The sequence below is a fragment of the Lagenorhynchus albirostris genome, chromosome 3 (assembly GCF_949774975.1).
Source record: "Lagenorhynchus albirostris chromosome 3, mLagAlb1.1, whole genome shotgun sequence".
Classification (NCBI taxonomy): Eukaryota; Metazoa; Chordata; class Mammalia; order Artiodactyla; family Delphinidae; genus Lagenorhynchus; species Lagenorhynchus albirostris.
The window spans coordinates 161,231,142-161,253,189 of NC_083097.1; the positions used below are offsets into that span (position 1 = coordinate 161,231,142).

At 40.2% G+C, this 22,048-nt stretch overlaps 1 protein-coding gene across 1 annotated transcript; it reads left to right on the forward strand.

Moving 5' to 3' along the window:
- Positions 1 to 6,949: 6,949 nt before the first annotated feature.
- Positions 6,950 to 18,130, forward strand: LOC132517528 (zinc finger protein 709-like). Its single transcript, XM_060144903.1, has 4 exons — positions 6,950 to 7,033; positions 13,733 to 13,859; positions 14,063 to 14,123; positions 14,534 to 18,130. Exons 1-4 carry the CDS (start codon positions 7,031 to 7,033, stop codon positions 16,518 to 16,520), a joined length of 2,178 nt encoding a protein of 725 aa, XP_060000886.1. The 5' UTR covers positions 6,950 to 7,030; the 3' UTR covers positions 16,521 to 18,130.
- Positions 18,131 to 22,048: the final 3,918 nt, after the last annotated feature.

Below are 22,048 nucleotides of genomic sequence, written 5' to 3' on the forward strand. Positions count from 1 at the left end.
TGCTGCCCATTGGGTGCCATTGCAGACTAGGAGTGGCCTGGTTAGGGATTGTAGCAGCAGCTCTCCAGTGTTCTTGCTCACATGTGCTGGTAGCACACCACCATTGATAGGAAAACATGTACAGGATTTATTTTATTTATCTATTTATTTAGGATTTTATTTCTCTATCTATCTATTTATTTATTTATTTCTTGCTTGCTTGCTTGTGGAGCTGCTTGGCTTGAGGGATCTTAGTTCCCTGACCAGGGATTGAACCCAGGCCCTTGACAGTGAAAGCACAGAGTCCTAACCACTGGACCACCAGGGAACTTCCAGGATTTATTTTAAATGAACAAGAAAGCAAGCATATTTCAAAATGTAAACCACATTACCTTTGCATTTCAAGAGGAAGAAACAAAAATATATATAATTTAAATAATTTAAAAGAAACAATTTAAGCTTCTTTTTACGTAAGTGTTGAAAAGGCTTATAAGCAACAAATCACATCATTATCTACAGGAGCATGGGGAATTTAGTCGCCAATGGTAGAAGACATGCCAGGAGTGAGTCTTCAGGCATACCTCTATGTCTCAGGCTGAGGTTTTGAAAGTTGATATACAAAATAAACAACTCATGCTAAACAAAAAAAATGTACCCATATTTTATTTTTAATACTTTATAGTCAAATGACTAATTTATTATTTTATTTTTATTTTTGGTAGTCATGAATTACCTGCTTAATTAAACATTTAAAAATTAAATGTAGGGACTTCTCTGGTGGCGCAGTGGCTAAGAATCTGCCTGCCAATGCAGGGGACACAGATTCAATCCCGGGTCCGGGTAGATCCCACATGCCTCGGAGCAACTAAGCCCACGCGCCGCAACTACTGAAGCCCGCGCACCTAGAGCCCATGCTCCGCAACAAGAGAAGCCACCGCAATGAGAAACCCACGCACTGCAACGAAGAGTAGCCCGCGCTCGCCGCAACTAGAGAGAAAGCCCACGTGCAGCAACAAAGACCCAATACAGCCAAAAGATGAATAAATTAAAAATTAAAATTAAAAAAATAATAATTAAGTGTAAAAAGTCATACATAATAAACATTTCAAAGTGTGGAGAAAGTTAACCATTCTTCAGCACCCTCAGTCCTACTCAGTAGAGGTAACCATGATGGAAACATATATATATATATAACTGCAAATTGGAAATTTTCTTTTCCCTGACCAGTGATGGAACGCAGGACCTTGGCAGTGAAAACGTGGAGTCCTAAACGCTGGACCGCCAGGAATTCCCAGCAAATTGGAAATTTTTAACATGGCTACATCATTCTGCAGCACATATAGATCAGTGCTTATAGATTTACCCCATGCTTTCATTTTTCTTTTTCAGATTCTCTTCCATTCTGGCTTATTACAAGATATTGAATATAGTTCCCTGTGCTATACAGTGGGACCTTCTTGTTCATCTATTTTATATATAGTAAAAAAAAAAAAAAGTAAATTTTATAATATGTGTATATTACCACAATTAAATGTAAAGTTTTTAAGGCAAGAGAGTGAAAGCCCACAGTATGGAAGAAAACTTTGCATATCATATATCTGATAGGGGACTTATATAGAAAAATATAAAGATTATTACTTAATAATAAAAGTCAAATAACTCAGTTTAAAAATGGCAAAGGATCTGTATACATATTTGTCCAAAAAAGATATACAAATGACCAGGAGCTATGAAAAAATGCTGCATATCATTAGTCATCAAAGAAATGTACATCAAAACACTAATGAGGGACTTCCCTGGCGGTCCAGCAGTTAAGACTCTGCACTTCCACTGCAGGGAGCATGTTTAATCCCTGGTTGGGGAACTAAGATCCCACATGCTGCATGGTATGGCCAAAAAAAAAAAAAAAGGAAAAAAAAACCACTAATGAAATATCACTACATAGCCACTAGGATGGCTAGAATCAAAAAGCTAGAATCATAACAACTGTTGTTGAGGATATATGGAGAAACTGGAACCCTCATAACTGAGTGGTGCAAATAAAAATTGGTGCAGTCACTTTGGAAAACATTCTGGCTGTTCCTCAAATATTAAACCTAGAATTACCATACAATCCATCAATTTCTCTCTACCTATATGCCCAAGTGAAATAACAACACATGTTCAAACAAAAACTTGTACATGAATTTTTTTAACATCTTTATTGGAGTGTAATTGCTTTACAATGTTGTGTTAGTTTCTGCTGTATAACAAAGTGAATCAGCTATACGTATACATATATCCCCATATCCCCTCCCTCTTGCGTCTCCCATGAATTTTATTTATTTTTTTTAAATAAATTTATTTATTTATTTTTGGCTGTGTTGGGTCTTCATTGCTGTGCACGGACTTTCTCCAGTTGTGGTGAGCGGGGGGCTACTCTTCTTTGCGGTGTGCAGGCTTCTCATTGCAGTGGCTTCTCTTGTGTAGCATGGGCTGTAGGCACACAGGCTTAAGTAGTTGTGGCGCACGGGCTTAGTTGCTCTGTGGCATGTGGGATCTTCCTGCACCAGGGCTGGAACCCGTGTCCCCTGCATTGGCAGGCGGATTCTTAACCACTGCACCACCAGGGAAGTCCCTGTACATGAATTGTATAGCAGCATTATTCATAGTAGCCAAAGATAGAAAAATTGCAAATGTACATTAATGGATGAATAGATAAATGCAATGTGTTTTATTCATCCAGTGGAATATTTTTTGGCCGTAAACACAAATGAAGGGTTGATACATGCTACAACATGGGAGTACCTTGAAAAAATCATGCTAAGTGAGTGAGGTCAATCACAAAGACCATATATTATATAATTCCATTCATTTGAAAGCCTTGAGTAGGGAAATCTATATAGATACAAAGATTAGTGGTTGTCTAGGCATGGGGACTGGAGGAAGAAATTGGGAGTGAAAGCTAAAGAGCAGAAGAGTTTTTTTTTAATCTTTTTATTATCTTGTTTTTAATAACAAGGTGTTGGAGCTACAAGATTATATTTTGTCAACATAGGAATATTTTGTGCATCATTGAGAGTAAAGCATTCAACTCTCTGTGTAAAGTCTGTGGGCACCACAGATGTTAGCAGGTGAATTTTTAATGGTTTTTTGTTTTGTTTTGTTTGTTTGCTGAACAACTCCACACAAAAAATGAGTGCCTCATTAACATTTATTGTTTCTGCAAGGTCAAAAGGAGAACAGTCAACTCTAATTATAGCTATTGTGGACTAGAAGTAATGTGTTACCAAGGAACTAGTGTTCTCAATTATATTTTCATAGTTTTATTGGAAATTTTAAAAATACACATATCTCCAAAAGTATCAGATTTATAAAAATTTGAATGCAACCTTTAAAGAAAGATTCATTCATTTTAAAGAAAAGGTTTCATTCATTTTTTTTAAAAATGAGAATACTTTTGTTTGTCATCAAAATGATTTTACTGTGATTATTGTTCATGTTACTATTGAATTAGATTAAAATATTTTGTAGTAGATTTCAGGGAATTCATTCTTTCTCATGAGAGTTTTTTGTGTGTCAGGAACTGGAAATCCACTTTTTAAATGTTTGGGAAATATGTGGTTTAGTGTAGTTACGTATAGGGGTCTCTTAGAGAATTCCTTAGAGATCCAAGAAGATAAACAACCAATGATTATAAGGACAAGAACTAAAAGATCTCTAGAGATGAGTTAATCCTATACTCTTCTTTACTCTTTCCTCTCCTTTTCCTCATTCCCATCAATTCCTTTTTCCTTTTCTTTCATATTGTCTTATCTCTTTTCTTGTCTTCCTCCCGCCTCTCCTTCACAGAGGTTTTTTTTTAAATTAATTTATTTTATTTATTTATTTTTGGCTGTGTTGGGTCTTCATTGCTGTACACGGACTTTCTCTAGTTGTGGTGAGTGGGGGCTACTCTTCGTTGCAGTGCGCAGGCTTCTCATTGCAGTGGCTTCTCTTGTTGGGAAGCACAGGCTGTAGGTGCGTTGGCTTCAGTAGTTGTGGCTCGCGGGCTGTAGAGCGTAGGCTCAGTAGTTGTGGCACACGGGCTTAGTTGCTCCGCAGCATGTGGGATCTTCCTGGACCAGGGCTCGAACCTGTGTCCCCTGCATTGGCAGATGGATTCTTAACCACTGCGCCACCAGGGAAACCCTCTCTCTCCTTCTTAACTCCCATAATTCATACAAATGCAATCTCTTAACCCCAATCTGAATTCCCATAGCTTCATTTTGCACATGACACATAGTAGCTCCAGTCTGCATTCAGTTAACACTTTGTTGCACACTTGTCACTATTCAAGGGTTTAGTATAAATCAATGAAGCAAGAATAGATTCCTTTATTCATGCATCTTATATTCCAATGAAGAGAGACAGGCAATAAACAATAAACAATGAAGAATAAATTACACACTACATAAGGAAATCGTGAGCATTATGAAAAATACTAGAGAAGACTAGGGTGAATCAGAAATGGGTTTGGCAGTGAGTTGCAATTTTAAGTCAAGTGATCAGGGAAATATCTCATTGTCAACTTTTTTTGTGTGTCCCTTGAGCCCATTTTCCAGAGTGAAAATGTGATTGATTTAACTCAGGTTACTATAAATTTCCATTTTACACTCAGTTGAGTAGTTTATGTGGCATTTTCTAAGTAGTCATGCTCTTCTATAAATCTGTGATTATGATTTATTTACCATAAAAATACTAAACCAGAAATGTCCTAATAAAAGTATTCTTTTGGTGAGGACCCTTCTCTATCAAAGGTTATTAGTCTATTTACCAAGAGCTCAGTTTTCAGTATATTTACAAGGAGATTACACTTGGTCACCTGCATTCTTTTTTCCCCAGAGACCCTTCCTGTATATAAATCACTGGATAGATAGCTGTTTAATTTGTTCCCACTAGGGAATAGGAGAAGAGGAGTTTCTTTTTAAGGTGAGGAAAATGTTCAGAAATTGGCTGTAGTGGTGATTATTGAATCTACCTGTGAATATACTGATGCTATGAACAAGGGCTCATGTGCCCACAGCACAGAAAGCTCTGACAGTGGGTGTTTGCAGCAAAGTAAGGGTTTATTTGCAGGGTTCCAAGCAAGGGAGTGGGAGGCAAGTCTCAGATCCACTCCAGCTTGGTCTTTGAGTTAAGGGTTTTTTTAAGGGGAAGAATAAAGAGGCTGGGATTAATCATCATCTTGTGACACTTCTGTGACATTTCTTAATGATAGCTTCAGGAGTCAGGATGTCTCTCCTTTATGATTCCCAGCCCAGGTGGTCCATGGCTTGGAGATCTGTTAGCTTATCTTGCCCTGGAGAAACAACCTCTGTTTGTACGTTAATGATGATACCTGTAATAACAATTTTAGTACATTAACGATGTTAGCTACAACAGCAGTTTGACTCTAGTTGATTAGGTCAGAGGGGACAAGAAAGGGAATAAAGTTTTGGATAAAGAGATTAATCATAAACTCAGTAAGGAAACTTTGTTTTAGGGGAATTCGGTTTCACTGAAAACCGGTGAGTTTTAGACATTAAAGGGTCCATTGTATAGTATGTGTGTTGTATCTCAATAAAGCATTCAAATAAGTGGATAAATGCATTAAGGTTTTGCAATGCAAGCAATTCAGGCTCTTAGACATCTAAGAGTTTCCAGGTTATTTAACACATCCATCACCTCAAATTGTTATCGTGTGTGTGTGCGTGTGTGTGTGTGTGTGTGTGCGTGTGTGTGTGTGTGTGTTGAGAACTCTTAAGATCCACTCTCTAAGCAAATTTCATTTATACAATACAGTATAAGTATCTCAAATCATCGTATTGTTATCCTCAAATTAGACCATTTTATTAGTCAGTTATACCTCGAAGTAGAGCTTGGAGGGGTAAAAAGACTTTCCAGGTGCATCTCACATTTACATTACGGTTTGTTATTGTTGTTTTTGTTATTTTAGTGAAAATAGGAATTCAGTTGCCTTAGGGATCTTATAGCTTTTTACATTTCAAAATTCTCTAGGGACACAAGCTAACATTGATCTAAAATAAATTTCCTTCCAGTGTAAAACGTGAATTTAATGAAACCTGATCGTTTAATGACACATCTCACACCGTCTGCTTAGAGAAGAGGCCCTTCCCCCACCTAGGACTGTGGGGTTCAAACTCCCCACTAGAGCCAAACGCTCTGGGATTCTTCTCAAATGAGTGGGGGGTGGGGAAGAGATGGGTAGAAGTCTCAAGGCTGTCAAATTTCAAAGATTAAAACGGAGCCTGAGGGCTTCGCTCGTGGCGCAGTGGTTGAGAGTCCACCTGCCGGTGCAGAGGACACAGTTTCGTGCCCCGGTCCGGGAGTATCCCACATGCCGCGGAGCGGCTGGGCCCGTGAGCCATGGCCGAGCCTGCGCGTCCGGAGCCTGTGCGCTGCAACGGGAGAGGCCATAACAGTGAGAGGCCCGCGTACCGCAAAAAAAAAAAAAAAAAAAAAAAAACGGAGCCTGACTCTTTATTACAGATAGTGATGTCACACTGAAGTGGCTACGTTTCTAAACAAAGGTTCCAGTTACACCAAGCCTTCTTGTTGCAGTTTGTCCTGGTCTGGGCGCCCTCTTGTCTATACTTGCTTCATCTTCAAACTGAATGAGGAATTCCCTGTGCACACCTGTGACCTCGCGTTCCGACCAAGCTGCGGGAAGACTACAGAGTCAGCCTTAGGACAGGAATAAGCTCTGTTTAAATTCAAATATTCCCTCGGGGACAGGTCACCCACGAACGGCTGAAGCCTGTTCGCCTGAGCCAAGCGTCCTCCCGCCCCGCTGTCACTCAGGCACGAGGGGGCGAGGCCTTGGGAACTGCCCAATCAGGGAGGTCGCTGGGGCCTGTGGGTGGGGTGACGGCCCTCAACGGAAGGGCTGTAGGTAATCGCTCTGGCTTTGCTCCGGATGCTTATCTTCCCCTAGTGGTCTTCTTCCTCTGCCGCAGGCTGTGTTGTGCTGTGATCTATACGGGTCGTGGGAGTCGTAGGAAGGATTCGGGGAGACCCAGGAAACCTAGAAATGGTGAGTGTGCTTCCCTGGATGTGGAGACGGAGAGGAGGGGCTGGTGGGAACCGGCCGGAAGCGGCCGTGGCGGGACCCGGGCCTCCCCGCGGTCAAATTCGTAGTCCGCTGGCCCGAGTCCACCCGGGGCGCCGCTCGGACCTCAGTCCGCTCCGGCTCGCAGCGTGGGGGCGGGGCGGGGCCGGCAGCCGGGACCCCGGGCGTCCTGTCCCGTCCCTTGGTGCGCGGCGACGTCGGCCCTGACCCTGGAGCCTCTCTGCGCAGCTCTGCGCCCGCAGCCCCGCGTCTCCCCCAGGTTGTGCGGTGACCACGGGAGGGTCGTTAGACTCGGGGTCAGGGCTATATGCGTGGGAGGAGCTGTGGTGTGTGAGGTCCCCGTTCCCTCCTTTCTCCCCAGCGCGACACGTTTTCTCTTGAGTTTTTCAAATTTGGTGGGAGCGGGGTCTCAAATCCACAACCCTGTTTTACCAGCGTAGCTCTTCCTAGGGTTGGCGATAAATCCCTAAATTTACAAATCCCTTTCATATTCCCAAACGCCAGTTTCCTCTCTCTGATTCACAACATATTCTACTGTTTGTCCGCCGTGGTACATTTCAAATAGCCTCAATGTTTTAATTGTTTATCCTTCTTAAGTAGAGCCACGGATGGGCTGATTTTGAAAGCTTTATTTTTTTGTGTGTATTTTACATGAAAGGAAAGCCGAGAATGACCGCCTGGAACTATGTTGTATGAAATCCTTGTGCCTCTCGTCCCAGGATCTTTCCTGGGCCCAGACAGCCTACGGAAAATCCTTTGGTTGGAGGTTCCTTTTTGAAACTTTCCTGGGTGATCTGTTCTGTCAGCCTTGCCCCTCCCTGCTTTTGTTGACCTGAGAAGATTTATTGCTTTATTTAAGTGTTCGTTTTCAGTAGGGGTAAATACATTTTTATTTAATCAATAGGCTCGAAAGATAGCATAAAACATTTCCAAAGAGGCAAAAAAAAGAGGTGAATTTCAGGGGTGAAAAGAAAGGTTCCAGTATTGCATTTCACTTAAGATACTGGTTTCACTCCCTCTTACCCTGACTGTAGTTGTTTCAGAGGGCTGTTCATTACTTTTGGATGATTTTAAATGAAATTCCAGGGTTTAGACTTGCAGACCAGAAGTGTTCAAGTATGATTAATTAATTACAAAACAAGTCTTGCCATGAAATAATAATTAACTGACATCTTCTTTGCTGAAAGGAATATATATTTGGGATTTTCTGGTTGAACTAGTAAAGTACGTTCCAGTTTTCTTTCCTCCTTTCCACATAAACACTGAGTCTGAGTGAATTTGCTGGATTGGTCAGTGTGTTTGTGTCATTAAAATGTAATAGTGGTGCCAAGTAACTCCAGTGTTGAGCATGGCCTGTGGTGGGTGAGCCAAACCAAGGCCCTCTCTGAGCGTGCACAGAGAGGTAGAAGTAAAGGCCAATTGGTTCTTCCTGGGGAACCTCTCCTTGTAGGTTTTCTCACCTGCTCACACCCACTACAGAAGGAGCCTTTATGCTGAGAGAAGGTGCAGAGCCCTGGAAAGATGGGGGTTCAAGTGCACCTGGGTAGGTGGAGGAGACACGGTGATTTCTTTCTGCAGTTGTAATAGTGGTTTCTTCAGGTGCAGATGTATGCCTAAGTGTTGCATCCATAATGTTGGCGCATTCAGTGTAATTTGTGCACAGGAAAGTCTATGGAGGTTGGTGTTCTGTCTCCTTGACAAAGGGTTTATGAATTTGGGAGTTCATTTGGGTCGGAACCTGATGAGAAATTCCTCACTTGTGAGAATGGAAGCCTGGGAGAGGAAGGGCTCGCACGTGGCCAGGCAAGAGAAGAGTATGTGCAGCTGCCAGAGTTTATTTTGGGTCCCTACCCTTCTTCACCAGGGACTGACTCACTTCTAGGGGTTCTATTTCAGTTGGGAGTGTCTGGACCACAATTTTAAGAATGTATTTAACTTTCTGAATGTGGATTTTCGTTTTCAACGGTAGGGAAGCAGTGTGCTTATCTCAGCTGATTCAAATATTTGCTTTTCTTTCCTTTGGATTCCTTTATCTCTTGAATATTGTGGTCCTGTAATTCTTTTCCTTAGTAGTTCCCACATAACCCCTCTGCATCCACACAGTTTGCACTGTTTTATACATCTTGTATTACCACAGTACATTTATAACAATTACTGAACCAATAGTGATGCACTAAAGTCCACAGTTTTTATTATCAATGACTCTTTGTGTTATAGGATCTATGGGTTTTGGTAAATGTTTATTGAAACGTATCCATCATTTCTCTGTCCTGTAGAGTAGTATCAGTTCCCTCAAAGTTCCTTATGTTTCATCTATTCATTCATCTCTCCCTTCAACCCCCAAATCCTTCAGAACCAAAGATCTTTTTCTGGCTCATAATAATGTCTTTTCCGGAATGTCCAATACTTGGAATCTTGTGTTGCCTTGTCAGATTGGCTTCTTTCACTTAGCAATGTACTTTTAAGATTCCTTCATGTGTTTTCATGGCTTGATACCTGATTTCATTTTTTCACTGAACAATATTTCATCTTATTACAGTGGGAATGACACTGATAGTTTAGCCATTCGACTCTTGAAGGACATCATGCTTAACTCTAACTCTTGCCCATTATGAATAAAACACCTAGAAACATTCATGTGTAGGCTTGGTAGAGACTAATTTAGGTCTCTACCAAGGAATGTGATTGCTGGATCTTACTATATGTATAAGAGTATATTAAGTATCGATGGAAAATTCTTATCTTCCAATGTAGGCATACCAAATTTCATTCCCACCACCAAGGAATGAGGATTACCAGCAGCTTCACATCTTCACTAATATCTGGTGTTCTGAGTGTTTTGAATTTAGCCATTTGATAAGTGTGTAGTGACATATCATTGTTGTTTTTTTTATAATTTCCCAAAGACATATGTTGAGCATGTTTTCATATTGCTTATTTCCCATCTGTGTATCTTTTTTGGTGTGGTGTCTGTTCAGATCTTTTTCCCACTTTTAATTGAGTTGTTTGTCTTCTTACTGTTGAGTTTTAAGAATTATATATATATATATATATATATATATATATATTTTGTTTGGGTTTTTTTTTAAATTATTTATTTGGTTGCACTGGGTCTTAGTTGCAGCTCGCGGGCTCCTTAGTTGCGGCACATGGGCTTCTTAGTTGTGGCTCCAGGGCTTCTTAGTTGTGGCTCCAGGGCTCCTTAGTTGCGGTACACGGGCTCCTTAGTTGTGGCATGTGAACTCTTAATTATGGCATGCATTTGGGATCTAGTGCCCTGACCAGGGATCAAACTCGGGCCCTCTGCATTGGGAGCACAGAGTCTTATCCACTGCACCACCAGGGAAGTCCCCAAGAATTCTGTGTATATTCTGCATACCAGTCATTTATCAGATATGTGTGTTACAAAGACATTCTCCTAGTCTGTGACTTGTCTTTTCATTCTCTTAACACTTTCCCACCACAGGAATTTTCCTTTTAATAAAGTGAGACTTATCATTTTTTCCCTTCATGGTTTGTTTGTTTGTTTTTGGTGTTGTATCTAAGTATGATGTTAGCTGCAGGTGTCCTGTAGATATTTTTCTCAAGGACAGAGAGTTCCCTTCTATTATTAGTTTGTTACCATAAATGGATGTTGAATTGTATCAAATCTTTTTATGTTCATTTCCCCCTTCTTTCATTTCTGATATTATTTCTGTTTTGCCTTCTCTTCTCCGTTATCTTGACTAGACGTCAATCAATTTTATTATAATTAATATTTTCTGCGGACCAGCTTTTGGTTTTGAAAAGTAGAAGAGTAGTTTTTTCTTTCAAAAATTTAAATATTTCACTCTGCTCTCTTCCTGCTTGCATGGTTTCTGAAAAGAGGTCTGATTTAATTCTAATCGTTTTTCTCTATAAGTAACGTGGGTTTCCCCTCTGGCTTTTTTTCACTATATTCTCTTTCTCTTTGATTTTTCTCTAGTTAGAATATGATATACTTGGTATGCATTTTTTTTTTTTTTTTTGCGGTACGCGGGCCTCTCACTGTTGTGGCCTCTCCCCTTGCGGAGCACAGGCTCTGGACGCACAGACTCCGGACGTGCAGGCTCAGAGGCCATGGCTCACAGGCCTAGCCGCTCCGCAGCATGTGGGATCTTCCCGGACCGGGGCACGAACCCGTGTCCACTGCATCGGCAGGCGGACTCTCAACCACTGCACCACTAGGGAAGCCCTTGGTATGCATTTTTGACGTTTAGTGTTCTTTAAGCTTTTTGGATCTACAGCATGCCATTTATGATTAATTTTAGGAAAATCTCAATGATTATTACTTCATTTTTTCTGTTCCTTTCTGTGTATCTTTTTTTTTTCAGATATTCCCATTTTGTGTATTTTAAACCTGTCATTGTACAGTTCATGGATATTGTGTTCTATTTTGTTTGTTTTATTTTTTTGGTTTTGTGTTAGCCTCTGGTGAAATATATTGTTTTCAGTACAGGCCTTGTTAAGAACAGAGTGTTTGGTATTTTTTATTATTATTACTTTTTTTTGATGTGGACATTTTTTAAAGTCTTTATTGAATTTTGTTACGATATTATTTCTATTTTTATGTTTTGGTTTTTTGGCTGCGAGGCATATGGCATCTTAGCTCCCCAACCAGGGATCAAACCTGCACCCCCTACATTGGAAGGTGAAGTCTTAACCACTGGACCACCAGTGAAGTCCCTGGTGCTTATTTTTACATGCCATCTTTATTTCTTCTTTCCCAGTTTTAGAGAGAGTGTTTTGCCTGTGACCTCAATGCTCTGATGGGTCTAAGAAGACTTGTTCAAGTTTTTTTCATTTTTTTTCTTTGAGGCCAGGAATGATGACTTCTAAGTTCCTTAAATGCCAGATTAGAACCTGTAAGTCTCTGTCTTCAATTTTTGGTGATTGCTGACTGCTTTAAAACCTCATTCATCCTCTTTACACTTTTACCCACATCTATACAAAGTGATCAGAAAACCTTAGTCCTTCTTCCATTGGCAGTGGCAAGAGATTCAGTCCTCTTAAGATCCTGCTCTTGTGTGTGAACCCTCATCCTAACCCAGCCCCTAACTTCAGTTTTTAAAAAGTCCAATTATCTTTCCTTGCTTGTGAAGCCATTTCTTGAAAGCTCTGGAGAGGCCTGCCTTACTTTCCTCAGATACCTCAATTATTTAGGTAATAAAACCTTTCATACACTATTGGCAATGTGTGCTGTCATCAGTAAAGGGATTCCTATCCCCAGGGGTCAAGCTGTCATGTTACTGTAAACCTTGTGGGAGCTTGGAAATTAGAGAAGTTGGCAGGGCAGCCTCTAGAGTGGCTGGTCAGGAAATAACTTCCTCCTGCAATTTGAAAATGGAGATTTTATGTTCTTTAGGAGGAAAGCACTGTTGAATCCTTTGTGTATTTCATACTTTGGGGCAGATTCACCATCAAACCCTTGTGATTTTCAGTGAGTGCACTTGCCATCTACAACTCTTAATCTGTTCCTCAAGGTTAGAAAGGCACAGGGCACTGTGTTTTAGATCTGCCATAAAGAGCTATTCTGGCATATTGTCTCACTCTGTGTGCCTATGTATGCCTCTTAAGCAGCCCTGAGGCACATGACTATAGGAATTTTGTGGTCTGTGTTTTCATGCTGTCTTCCTACTGTCTGCGCCAATTAACTGTAGGCGCCAATTAACTTTCTAGTGCATCAGATCAAACAAAGAGAAAGGAAAAACTGAATCTGTGGTAAATATTACACAAGCTAACAGCACTATTTCCCCACAAGAATATTTTTTTTTGTCATCTACATCTGACTACTTATAAAGGCCTGGATTACTTTACAGACAAATTGGCCAGCTGGATCCTATTAAAAGTTTTACAGTTTTCTTGGACTCTTGTTTGGTGATGGGAATAGAAGAAAAGGCTTCCAGTTTAGCACTATGTTCTTATTCATAAAAGTTTGTGCAGATTTGGCCCTCTGCCTCATAAGTGCTATAAATGGTATGTAAAAAGGAAGGAGATGAAAGAGTTTTTCCTCACAAGGCATTGATGGTCTTAAAATGGTAACATTCGTTTCATTTGTATATCATGTCTGTCATTTCCCAACATGTTCTGGGCCCTGCTGTTAGTGAGAAATGAGATGTAATGTGATCAGAGTAAATATTTCCATGTTCATTATGCTGCTAAATTTGTGAGGAAGTAGAGACAGAGTAAGTTCCTGATGATCAAGTCATAGAATAAATGTTTGGATATGACAGGATCATACATAACCTTCATATAAATAGTGTATATGGCTTCCCTTGTGGCACAGCAGTTAAGAAACTGCCTGCCAATTCAGGGGACACAGATTCGATCCCTGGCCCAGGAAGATCCCATGTGCCATGGAGCAGCTAAGCCCGTGCAGCACAACTACTGAGCCTGCACTCTAGAGCCCACGTGCCACGACTGCTGAAGCCCACGCGCCTAGAGCCTGTGCTCTGCAACAAGAGAAGCCACCACAATGGGAAGCCTGCGTGCTGCAATGAAGGGTAGCCCCTGCTTGTTGCAACTAGAGGAAGACCCAAAGCAGCCAAAAATAAACACAAAACAAAACAAAACAAAAATGGTGTATAGATGTCTAGTCCTGTCAGTGTCATTCATCCTACTATACACATATTTGGGGTATTTTAGGACTCAGTAGCCATTGAAGATGTGGCTGTGAATTTCACCCTGGAGGAGTGGGCTTTACTGAATCCTTCACAGAAGAAACTCTACAGAGATGTGATGCGGGAAACCTTCAGAAACCTGGCCTCAGTAGGTAAGGGTGACAGCTTTCCTTTACTTTGTCAATTAGGGAACAAATGTTTCTTGCTCATTGATGGTTTTCTAAGATGTCCTATGTGGAAGGGAGGATGTTGGTATATAAACTAGGCCTGTCACAACCAACAATGAATATAGAATCTAATAATTGTTCTATAATTTCTAATATTTTGGAATCGTTTTTCTGCATCTGCAATTTAGGGAAAAAATGGGAGGATCATGACATTGAAGATCAGTACAAAAACCAGGGGAGAAAACTAAGGTAAGTCACACTCACAACAGAAAGTAGTGCCTTATATGAGGGTCCTGGTACGTGATGAAATTTTAAAAGAAGGGACCTAAACACATAATGCCTGCTTGACATTTATTTATTCTCAGAAAAACTTTCCCCCAAATACTTTCTAATATGTGACATAGATATTTAGTGTTTGGAAAATAGTTCTCTTGGAAACAGTATTAACAAGCCCTATATGTGAATATCAGTGTTTTGATAATTCCAAGAGTGAAGTCTTCTTGCAGGGCATTTCTTATATTCAATCAAAAACAATTCAGACAAGGGAGATAACCTACAGTTTTGCTATAGATCATAAAAATGTAGTTCAAATATCCTACTAATAAATATTAAATTGTTGGTAAAGAAATCATTACTAACGTGATTCTCATTTTTTACAGAAGTCATGTTGTAGAGAGACTCTGTGAAAGTAAAGAGGGTAGTCAATGTGCAGGAAACTTCAGCCTTATTCCAAAACTCAGTCTGAAGAAGAAAACTACTGGAGTGAAACTACATGAATGCAGTGCATGTGGAAAAGTCTTTATGCATCATTCATCCCTTAATAGGCATATCAACCGTCATAGTGGGCACAAACTGTATGAGTATCAGAAATATGAAGAGAAGCCATATAAATGTAAGGAATGTGGTAAAGCCTTCAGTTATCTTCAGTGTTTTGAAAAACATGAAAGAAAACACAGTGGACAGGAGAACTATAAATGTAAGGAATGTGGGAAAGCTTTTCGTTTTCGCACATCCTTTCAAACACATAAAAGGATTCATACAGGAGAAAAGCCCTATGAATGTAAAGAATGTGGGAAATCCTTTATGTGGCTTACAACCTTTCAAAGACACATGATAACGCACACTGGAGATACTCCTTATAAATGTAAGGAATGTGGGAAACCCTTTAAGTGGCTCACAACCTTTCGGAGACACATGATAACACACACTGGAGATGCTCCTTATAAATGTAAGGAATGTGGGAAAGTCTTTACTTTTTTAAGTGCACTACAAATACATGAAAAAACCCACATGGGAGAGAAACCCTATCAATGTAAACAATGTGGAAAAGCCTTTAGATATCGTCGAACTTTTCAAACACATGAAAGGACTCACACAGGAGAGAAACCCTATGAATGTAAGCAATGTGGTAAAGCTTTTATTTCCCGTGTAGGATTACAAAACCATGAAAGAAATCACAATGGAAAGAAATTCTATGAATGTAAAAGATGTAGTAAAGCATTCAGTTATTCCAGTTCTCTTCGAAAACATGAAAGAAATCATACTGGAGAGAAACCCTATGAATGTAAGGATTGTGGAAAAGGCTTTATTTTTCTCTCAAGCCTTCGGGCACACATGATAAGTCACTCTGGAGATGGACCTTATAAATGTAAGGAATGTAAGAAAGCATTCATTACTCCCAGTTCATTTCAAATACATGTAAGGACTCACACAGGAGAGAAGCCTTATAAATGTAAACAATGTGGGAAAACTTTCAATTGGCCCACTTCCATTCGCAGACATGAAAAAAGTCATAGTGGAGAGAAACCCTATGAGTGTAGGCAATGTGGTAAAGCCTTCAGTTGTCCCAGATCCTTTCAAAGCCATGAAAGGAGACACAGTGGAGAAAAACCTTATGAATGTAAAAAATGTGGTAAAGCCTTCAGTTGTCCAAATTCCTGTCGAAAACATGAAAGAAGTCATGGTGGAGAGAAACCTTATGAATGTAAAGAATGTGAGAAAGCCTTCAGTTCTCTCATCAGATTTCAAAGACACGTGATGAAGCACACTGGAGATGGACCTTATAAATGTAAGGAGTGTGGGAAAGTCTTTGATTGTCCCAATTACTTTCAAAGTCATGAAAGGATTCACAGTGTAGAAAAGCCCTATGAATGTAAGGGATGTTGTAAAACCTTCAGTACTCCTAGGTCCCTTCGAAGACATGAAAGAACTCATACTGGAGAGAAACCTCATGCATGTAAGGAATGTGGTAAAGCCTTCAGTTATCCCAGTTTCCTTCAAAAACATGAAAGAAGTCATACTGGGGAGAAACCCTATCAATGTAAACAATGTGGTAAAGCCGTCAGTTATCTCAGTTCCCTTCGAAGTCATGAAAGGACTCATAGTGGAGAGAAACCCTATGAATGTAAGGAATGTGGGAAAGCATTCATTTTTCTCTCAAAATTTCATTTACACATGATAAAGCACACTGGAGTTGGACCTTATACATGTAAGAAATGTGGGAAAGCCTTCGATTGTCCCAGTTCATTACAAAACCATGAAAGAACTCACACTGGAGAGAAACTGTATGAATGTAAGAATTGTAGTAAAGCCTTCAGTCATCTCCGTTCTTTACGAAACCATGAAAGAACTCATATTGGAGAGTAGCGCTTGGGAAAGCCTTCAGTTCTGTCACTAAAATTCCAAGACGTGGTGAAGCACACTGGAGATGGACCTAATAGTGTAAGGAATGTGGGAAAGCCTTCGATTTTTTTCAGTTCATTATGAAATCATGAAAGAACTCACACTGGAGCGAAACCACACGAATGTGAAAATTATAGGAAAGCCTTCGATTGTCCCAGTTCTGTTCAAAACCATGAAAACCCTCATAATGGAAAGTAGGCCTGTGAATGTCAGGAATGTAGGAGAACCTTCAGTAGTCCCAGTTCATTCTGAATACAAAAAAAGAATTCACACTGGAGAGAAACTCTGTGAATGCAAACTGTATGGTAAAGCCCTCAACAATTCCTATTATGTTCAAATATGTGAAAGAACCCTTACCAGAAACTGAACGTAAGGAATATTGGAAAGCCTTTATCACACAACATTTTAAGGACACAAGACGGTGCACACCATGTAAGCATGAGGAATTGGGGAAGTTTTCAGTCCCATTTTCTTGGGAGAGAACTCACTCTAGAGAGAATTCTGTTAAATATAAACAATATATGAAAACCTTCATTTGCCCTACATCCTTACAAAACCATGTGAGAATGTACACTGGATAGATACCAAGTAACTGAAAAGTAAAACAAACTATTCAGTTGAAACAAATATTTTTGTAGTCATGTGAAAACTGCACTGGAAAAAACTCATGTTAATGTAAGTAATATGGGTAAGCCTGGTACAAATTAATTCATGTAGAATACTCAAAGTTATAGTATGGAAGAAGTGTTATAAACTTTAAATATATATTGTCCTTATCAGTGGCACATTCTTAAAGTTATTATCTGTAGTATGGAGTAGTACTTACTTTTGCAAGTAAATATTGAGGTAAGATAATTCTGTAGGTACTCTTTAGGCAATTGTTCCTAAGTTTAATAGGTAATCTTATCCTTTACTCAGTAAAATTTTTGTTTTTATTTTGAAGACTCTTTGATCCATGGGTGAATTGAAGTGCATTTCTAATATGTAAGTGGGGTTAATTTTTATATAATACTCTTCTGGAAATAAGAGAACACTGAAAAATGACATTTTGGTACTTGTTTGTTTATTGTACTGGCCTCCTGCGGCAAGTACTCAACATCCCTTATACATTATATACATATTCCACCTTTACTTCTTAAGAGAAAACTAACTTTTCATTGGCCTGAAGAGCTTTATTCCATTTCTTTGCTAACAATGAGTTGGCATATATTTGTAAGTATGCAAAGTTCATCATATACTCTCATGTGAATTATTGTTTTCATCTTTTGTTATTTGTCATTCCTTCTGGCTGGGATTTGGGCTATGGAATTTGCATTACGAGAGACCTCTGAGGGCTTCCCTGGTGGCGCAGTGGTTGAGGGTCCACCTGCCGATGCAGGGGACACAGGTTCGTGCCCCGGTCCAGGAGGGTCCCACATGCCACGGAGCGGCTGGGCCCATGAGCAATGGCCACTGGGCCTGCATGTTCAGGGCCTGTGCTCCGCGACGGGAGAGGCCACGGCAGTGAGAGGCCCACGTACTGAAAAAAAAAAAAAGACCTGTGAGAGGACAATAAAATTTAGAGTTGGAGATGACCCTTTTTGACTCTGTTACGTCAATGTGAGTAATGTTGTGAATTACATCTTCTAGACTCTGTTGCTTTTATGGCCCCATGTTAGAATTCACCAAAGCCTAATTTACAGGTAACTTGAAATTCAGATGTGAAATAGGATTAGGTAGATTTTGGAGCCACTTGTATGGAAAGAGACACACAAGAAGCATAGGGCCTTTGCAGACACTTGCTTCCAGCTCATTTTTCTCATTTTTTGCTCTGCCAGTCAGGAATATTCTCAAAACTGAAGAGAGTCCAAGACAATGGAGTAGGAAGACACTGAGCTCACCTCCTCCCATGGGCACATCAAAATTACAACTGTTTACCAAGCAACTGTTGATGAGAAAGACCTGAACACTAGCAGAAAAGATCTTCTACAAATAAAGATAGAAAGAAGGACCCACAATGAGACCAGTAGGAAGTGTGGAGAAATGTTACAGTCAAGACCCATTACCCACAAACAGGAGGATAATTACAATTGCAGAAGTTGTCCCAAGGAGCAAGGGTGTCCAAACCCCACATCTTGCTCCCCAGCCTAAGGGCCCTGCACTGGAAAGACAAGCCCCCAGAACATTTGGCTTTGAAGACCAGCAGGGCTTACTTTCATGATAGTCAGAGGGCTGTAGGAAATAGAGACTCCACTCTTCAGGGATGCACATAACATCTCATGTGCTCCAAAATCCAGGGCAAAAGCAGTAATTTGAAAGGAGCCTAGGTTTGACCCACCTGCTGATCTTGGAGAGACTCCTGGAAAAGCAGGAGGCAACTGGTGTTTACTCTCGGGACATAGACACTGTGACAGCCCTTTTGGGGCTGTCCACAAGGATACTGGTGCTGACAAGTGTGGTTTTGGAATTGTCCTTCTAGCTTATTAGCACAAGAGACCTGCACTACCCACCAGCCTGTTGGCACCAGTATTGGGATACCTCAGGCCAGGCAGCTAGCCAGGTGGGGATGCAGCCCCACCCACCATATGGCCAGCTGCCTTAAGATACATTGAGACCCCAGTTGCCCTGGCACTGGCTCTGGGACCCCTGAGGCCCCAACCCAATATACCAGTGGGCCTACACCAGGATCCAGCCCCATTCACCAGTGGGCCAGTACCAGCTTTGGGACACCCCAGACCTTGTAGCCGTCTGTGACAGAAATAAGCCCTGCTCACCAGTGGGCTGACACCAACTCTGAGACCCCCAGCTTACTGTAGCCAAAGACCTCAGGATCTGGCTCCACCCACCAGTGAGCTGGCATTAACCCCAGGACCCCCTGGGCCTCAGCCCCACCTACCAACTCTAAGACACCTTGGACCCTTCAGCCAGCCACCCTGGGATTTGGCCCCAGTCAGCACCAGGCTGACAGTAGATTTGGGGGTCCCGAGCCCATGACCTCCCACCCTGGAAACTAGCTCCACCCACCAGTGGGCCAGCACTGGCCCTCGGACCCCCTGGGGCTCTATAGCCAGCCACCTCATGTCCTGACCCTACGTACGAACAGTCAGCAACCTCCCCACAAGGCAGGACCTGGCAACCAAGTGGACCAAGGGGCAGCCACACCTAGTCAGCCCGCTGCACGAGAAGGACCCACATAGGGGGCACACCTAGAGCATATACCTCTGGTGTCCAGAGGAGAGAGCACTGCTGGCACACATAGGACGTCTGCTACAAAAGGCCACTTCTCCAACGTCTGGAAACAAGCAATGTGCCAAATACATAGAAATTTAAAAAGCAAATTAGGCAAAGTGAGGTGACAGGAATATGTTCCAAACAAGGAACAAGATAAAACCCCAGAAGTAGAACTAAGGAAGCAGAAATAAGCAATCTGCTTGTTCAAGGTAATGATCATAAAGATGCTCAAAGAACTTGGGAGAAGAATGGGTGAACAGAGTGAGAAATTTGTCATTTTTAACAAAAATTTAAAAAATACAAAGAACCAAACAGTTGAAGAATACAATAAGTGATACTTTTAAATACACTAGAAAGAATCAGTAGTAGATTAGATGATACAGAGGAATGAATCAGCAACTGGAAGACAGAGTAGTGGAAATCACTCAATCTGAACAGAAAATAAGGAAAAAGAATTTTCTTTAAATGACAGTTTGAGACTTCTGAGACAACAAGAAGCATACTAACATTCTCATCATAGGAGTCCCAGAAAGAAAGGAGAGAAAATGGGCAGAAGACATATTTGAAGACATAATAGCCAAGAACTTCCATAACCTGGTAAGGAAACAGACATCCAGGTTCAGGAATTACAGTCCCAAAAGGACCAATCTAATCCATATATATATATATATATATATATATATATATATATATATATATATATATATATATATATATATATATATAAATAATTGTATATATTTATATTATAATATATTATGGAATATTACTCAACCATAAAAGAGAATGAAATTTTGCCATTTGCAACATTGTGCATGGGCCTAGAAGGTATTATCCTAAGTGAAATAAGTCTGACAGAGAAAGACAAATACTGTATAATTTCACTTACTTTTGGAATCTAAAAAACAAAACAAACAAACAAACATAGCAAAACAGAAACAGAGTTACAGATACTGTGTCAAACAGGTAGTTGGCAAAGGGAGAAGAGGTAGGGGAGGAAAGAAATAGGTGAGGGAGACTAAGAGATGCAAACTTAGAGTTGCAAAATGAGTCACAGGTATGAAGTGTAAGGTGTGGGAAATATAGTCAATAATTATATCTTTGTATGGTGAGAGATTGTAACTAAACTTATATTAGTGATCATATTGAAATGTATAGGAATATCGAAACACCATGTTGTGTAACAGGAACTAACAGTGTTGTAGGTCATTTATATTTCAAAAACAAACTCATAAAGAGATCAGATTTCTGATTACCAGAGGCAAGGTGTGGGGGGAAGGGGAAATTGAAGGAAGACAGTCAAAAGGTACACACTTTCTGTTATAAAATAATTAGTACTAGGGACATAATGTACAACATGAGAAAGTTGTTAAAGAGAGTAAATCCTAAGAGTTCTCATCAAAAGGAAAATAATTTTTTCTATTTCTTTAAAATTTTGTATCTATATGAAGTGAAGGATGTTCACTAACCTTATTGTGATAATCCTTTCACGATGTATATAAGTTAAATCATACTTTACACTTTAAATTTATACACTGCTGTATGTCAATTATTTCTCAATAAAACTGGAAAAAAAGAGAATATCCTCAAAACCACCACAGACTGTTTGACTTCCATTTGATCAGAGCTGTAGGCTTCCACAGTGTTTTCCAAAGTTCAACATGGAAGATTCAGCACAGTTTGGATTTTCCTGCAAGCCCACTGTGTGCATCTGGCAAGAAATTTAGACTGTCATGGTTGAGAATATCCTCAACACTGTTCTCTAGACTGTATTCATATAAGCTCTAATTTGTAATAACACCTTGGTCTGTTAATACTGCTGTTGACTTTGTGCTCCTGATTCCCCTTTGTGTTGCAGTCCAAAAGAACTGCCTGTGAGTTTGTTCCTGTTCTTCACTGTGCAGTGACTGCTCAGACCCAGTCCTTCCATGTAGAATCAGCACCTTCCACATATCAGGCAGATTCTCAGTGTTTCCTTTTACTCACATCTGAGTGTAATCCCTGAATATGTTTTCAGTTCTCTTTGATTGTATATGATTCAAATCATGTGCATTAATTTCTGTAATGAGTGCTTTTGTAGCTTTTTCTTAGAAATATTTTATTAGCTGTTTAACAAGCACTCATCTGCTAGGAAATAACTGTGTTTTTCATTTCCTGAGAGGGTATATTAAATATCCCATTGTAATTATGGAATTTCAGATCAACTTGTAATTTTCTCCACCTAATCATTATACATTGAGTCAATATTATTGTGCATACAAGGGCAGGTATTTTTACCTCAG

Coding starts and splice junctions, on each gene's coding strand:
- LOC132517528 (XM_060144903.1), top strand. Junction 13,860..14,062: donor CAGAAACCTGGCCTCAGTAG/GTAAGGGTGACA, acceptor TCTGCAATTTAG/GGAAAAAATGGGAGGATCAT. Junction 14,124..14,533: donor AACCAGGGGAGAAAACTAAG/GTAAGTCACACT, acceptor CATTTTTTACAG/AAGTCATGTTGTAGAGAGAC.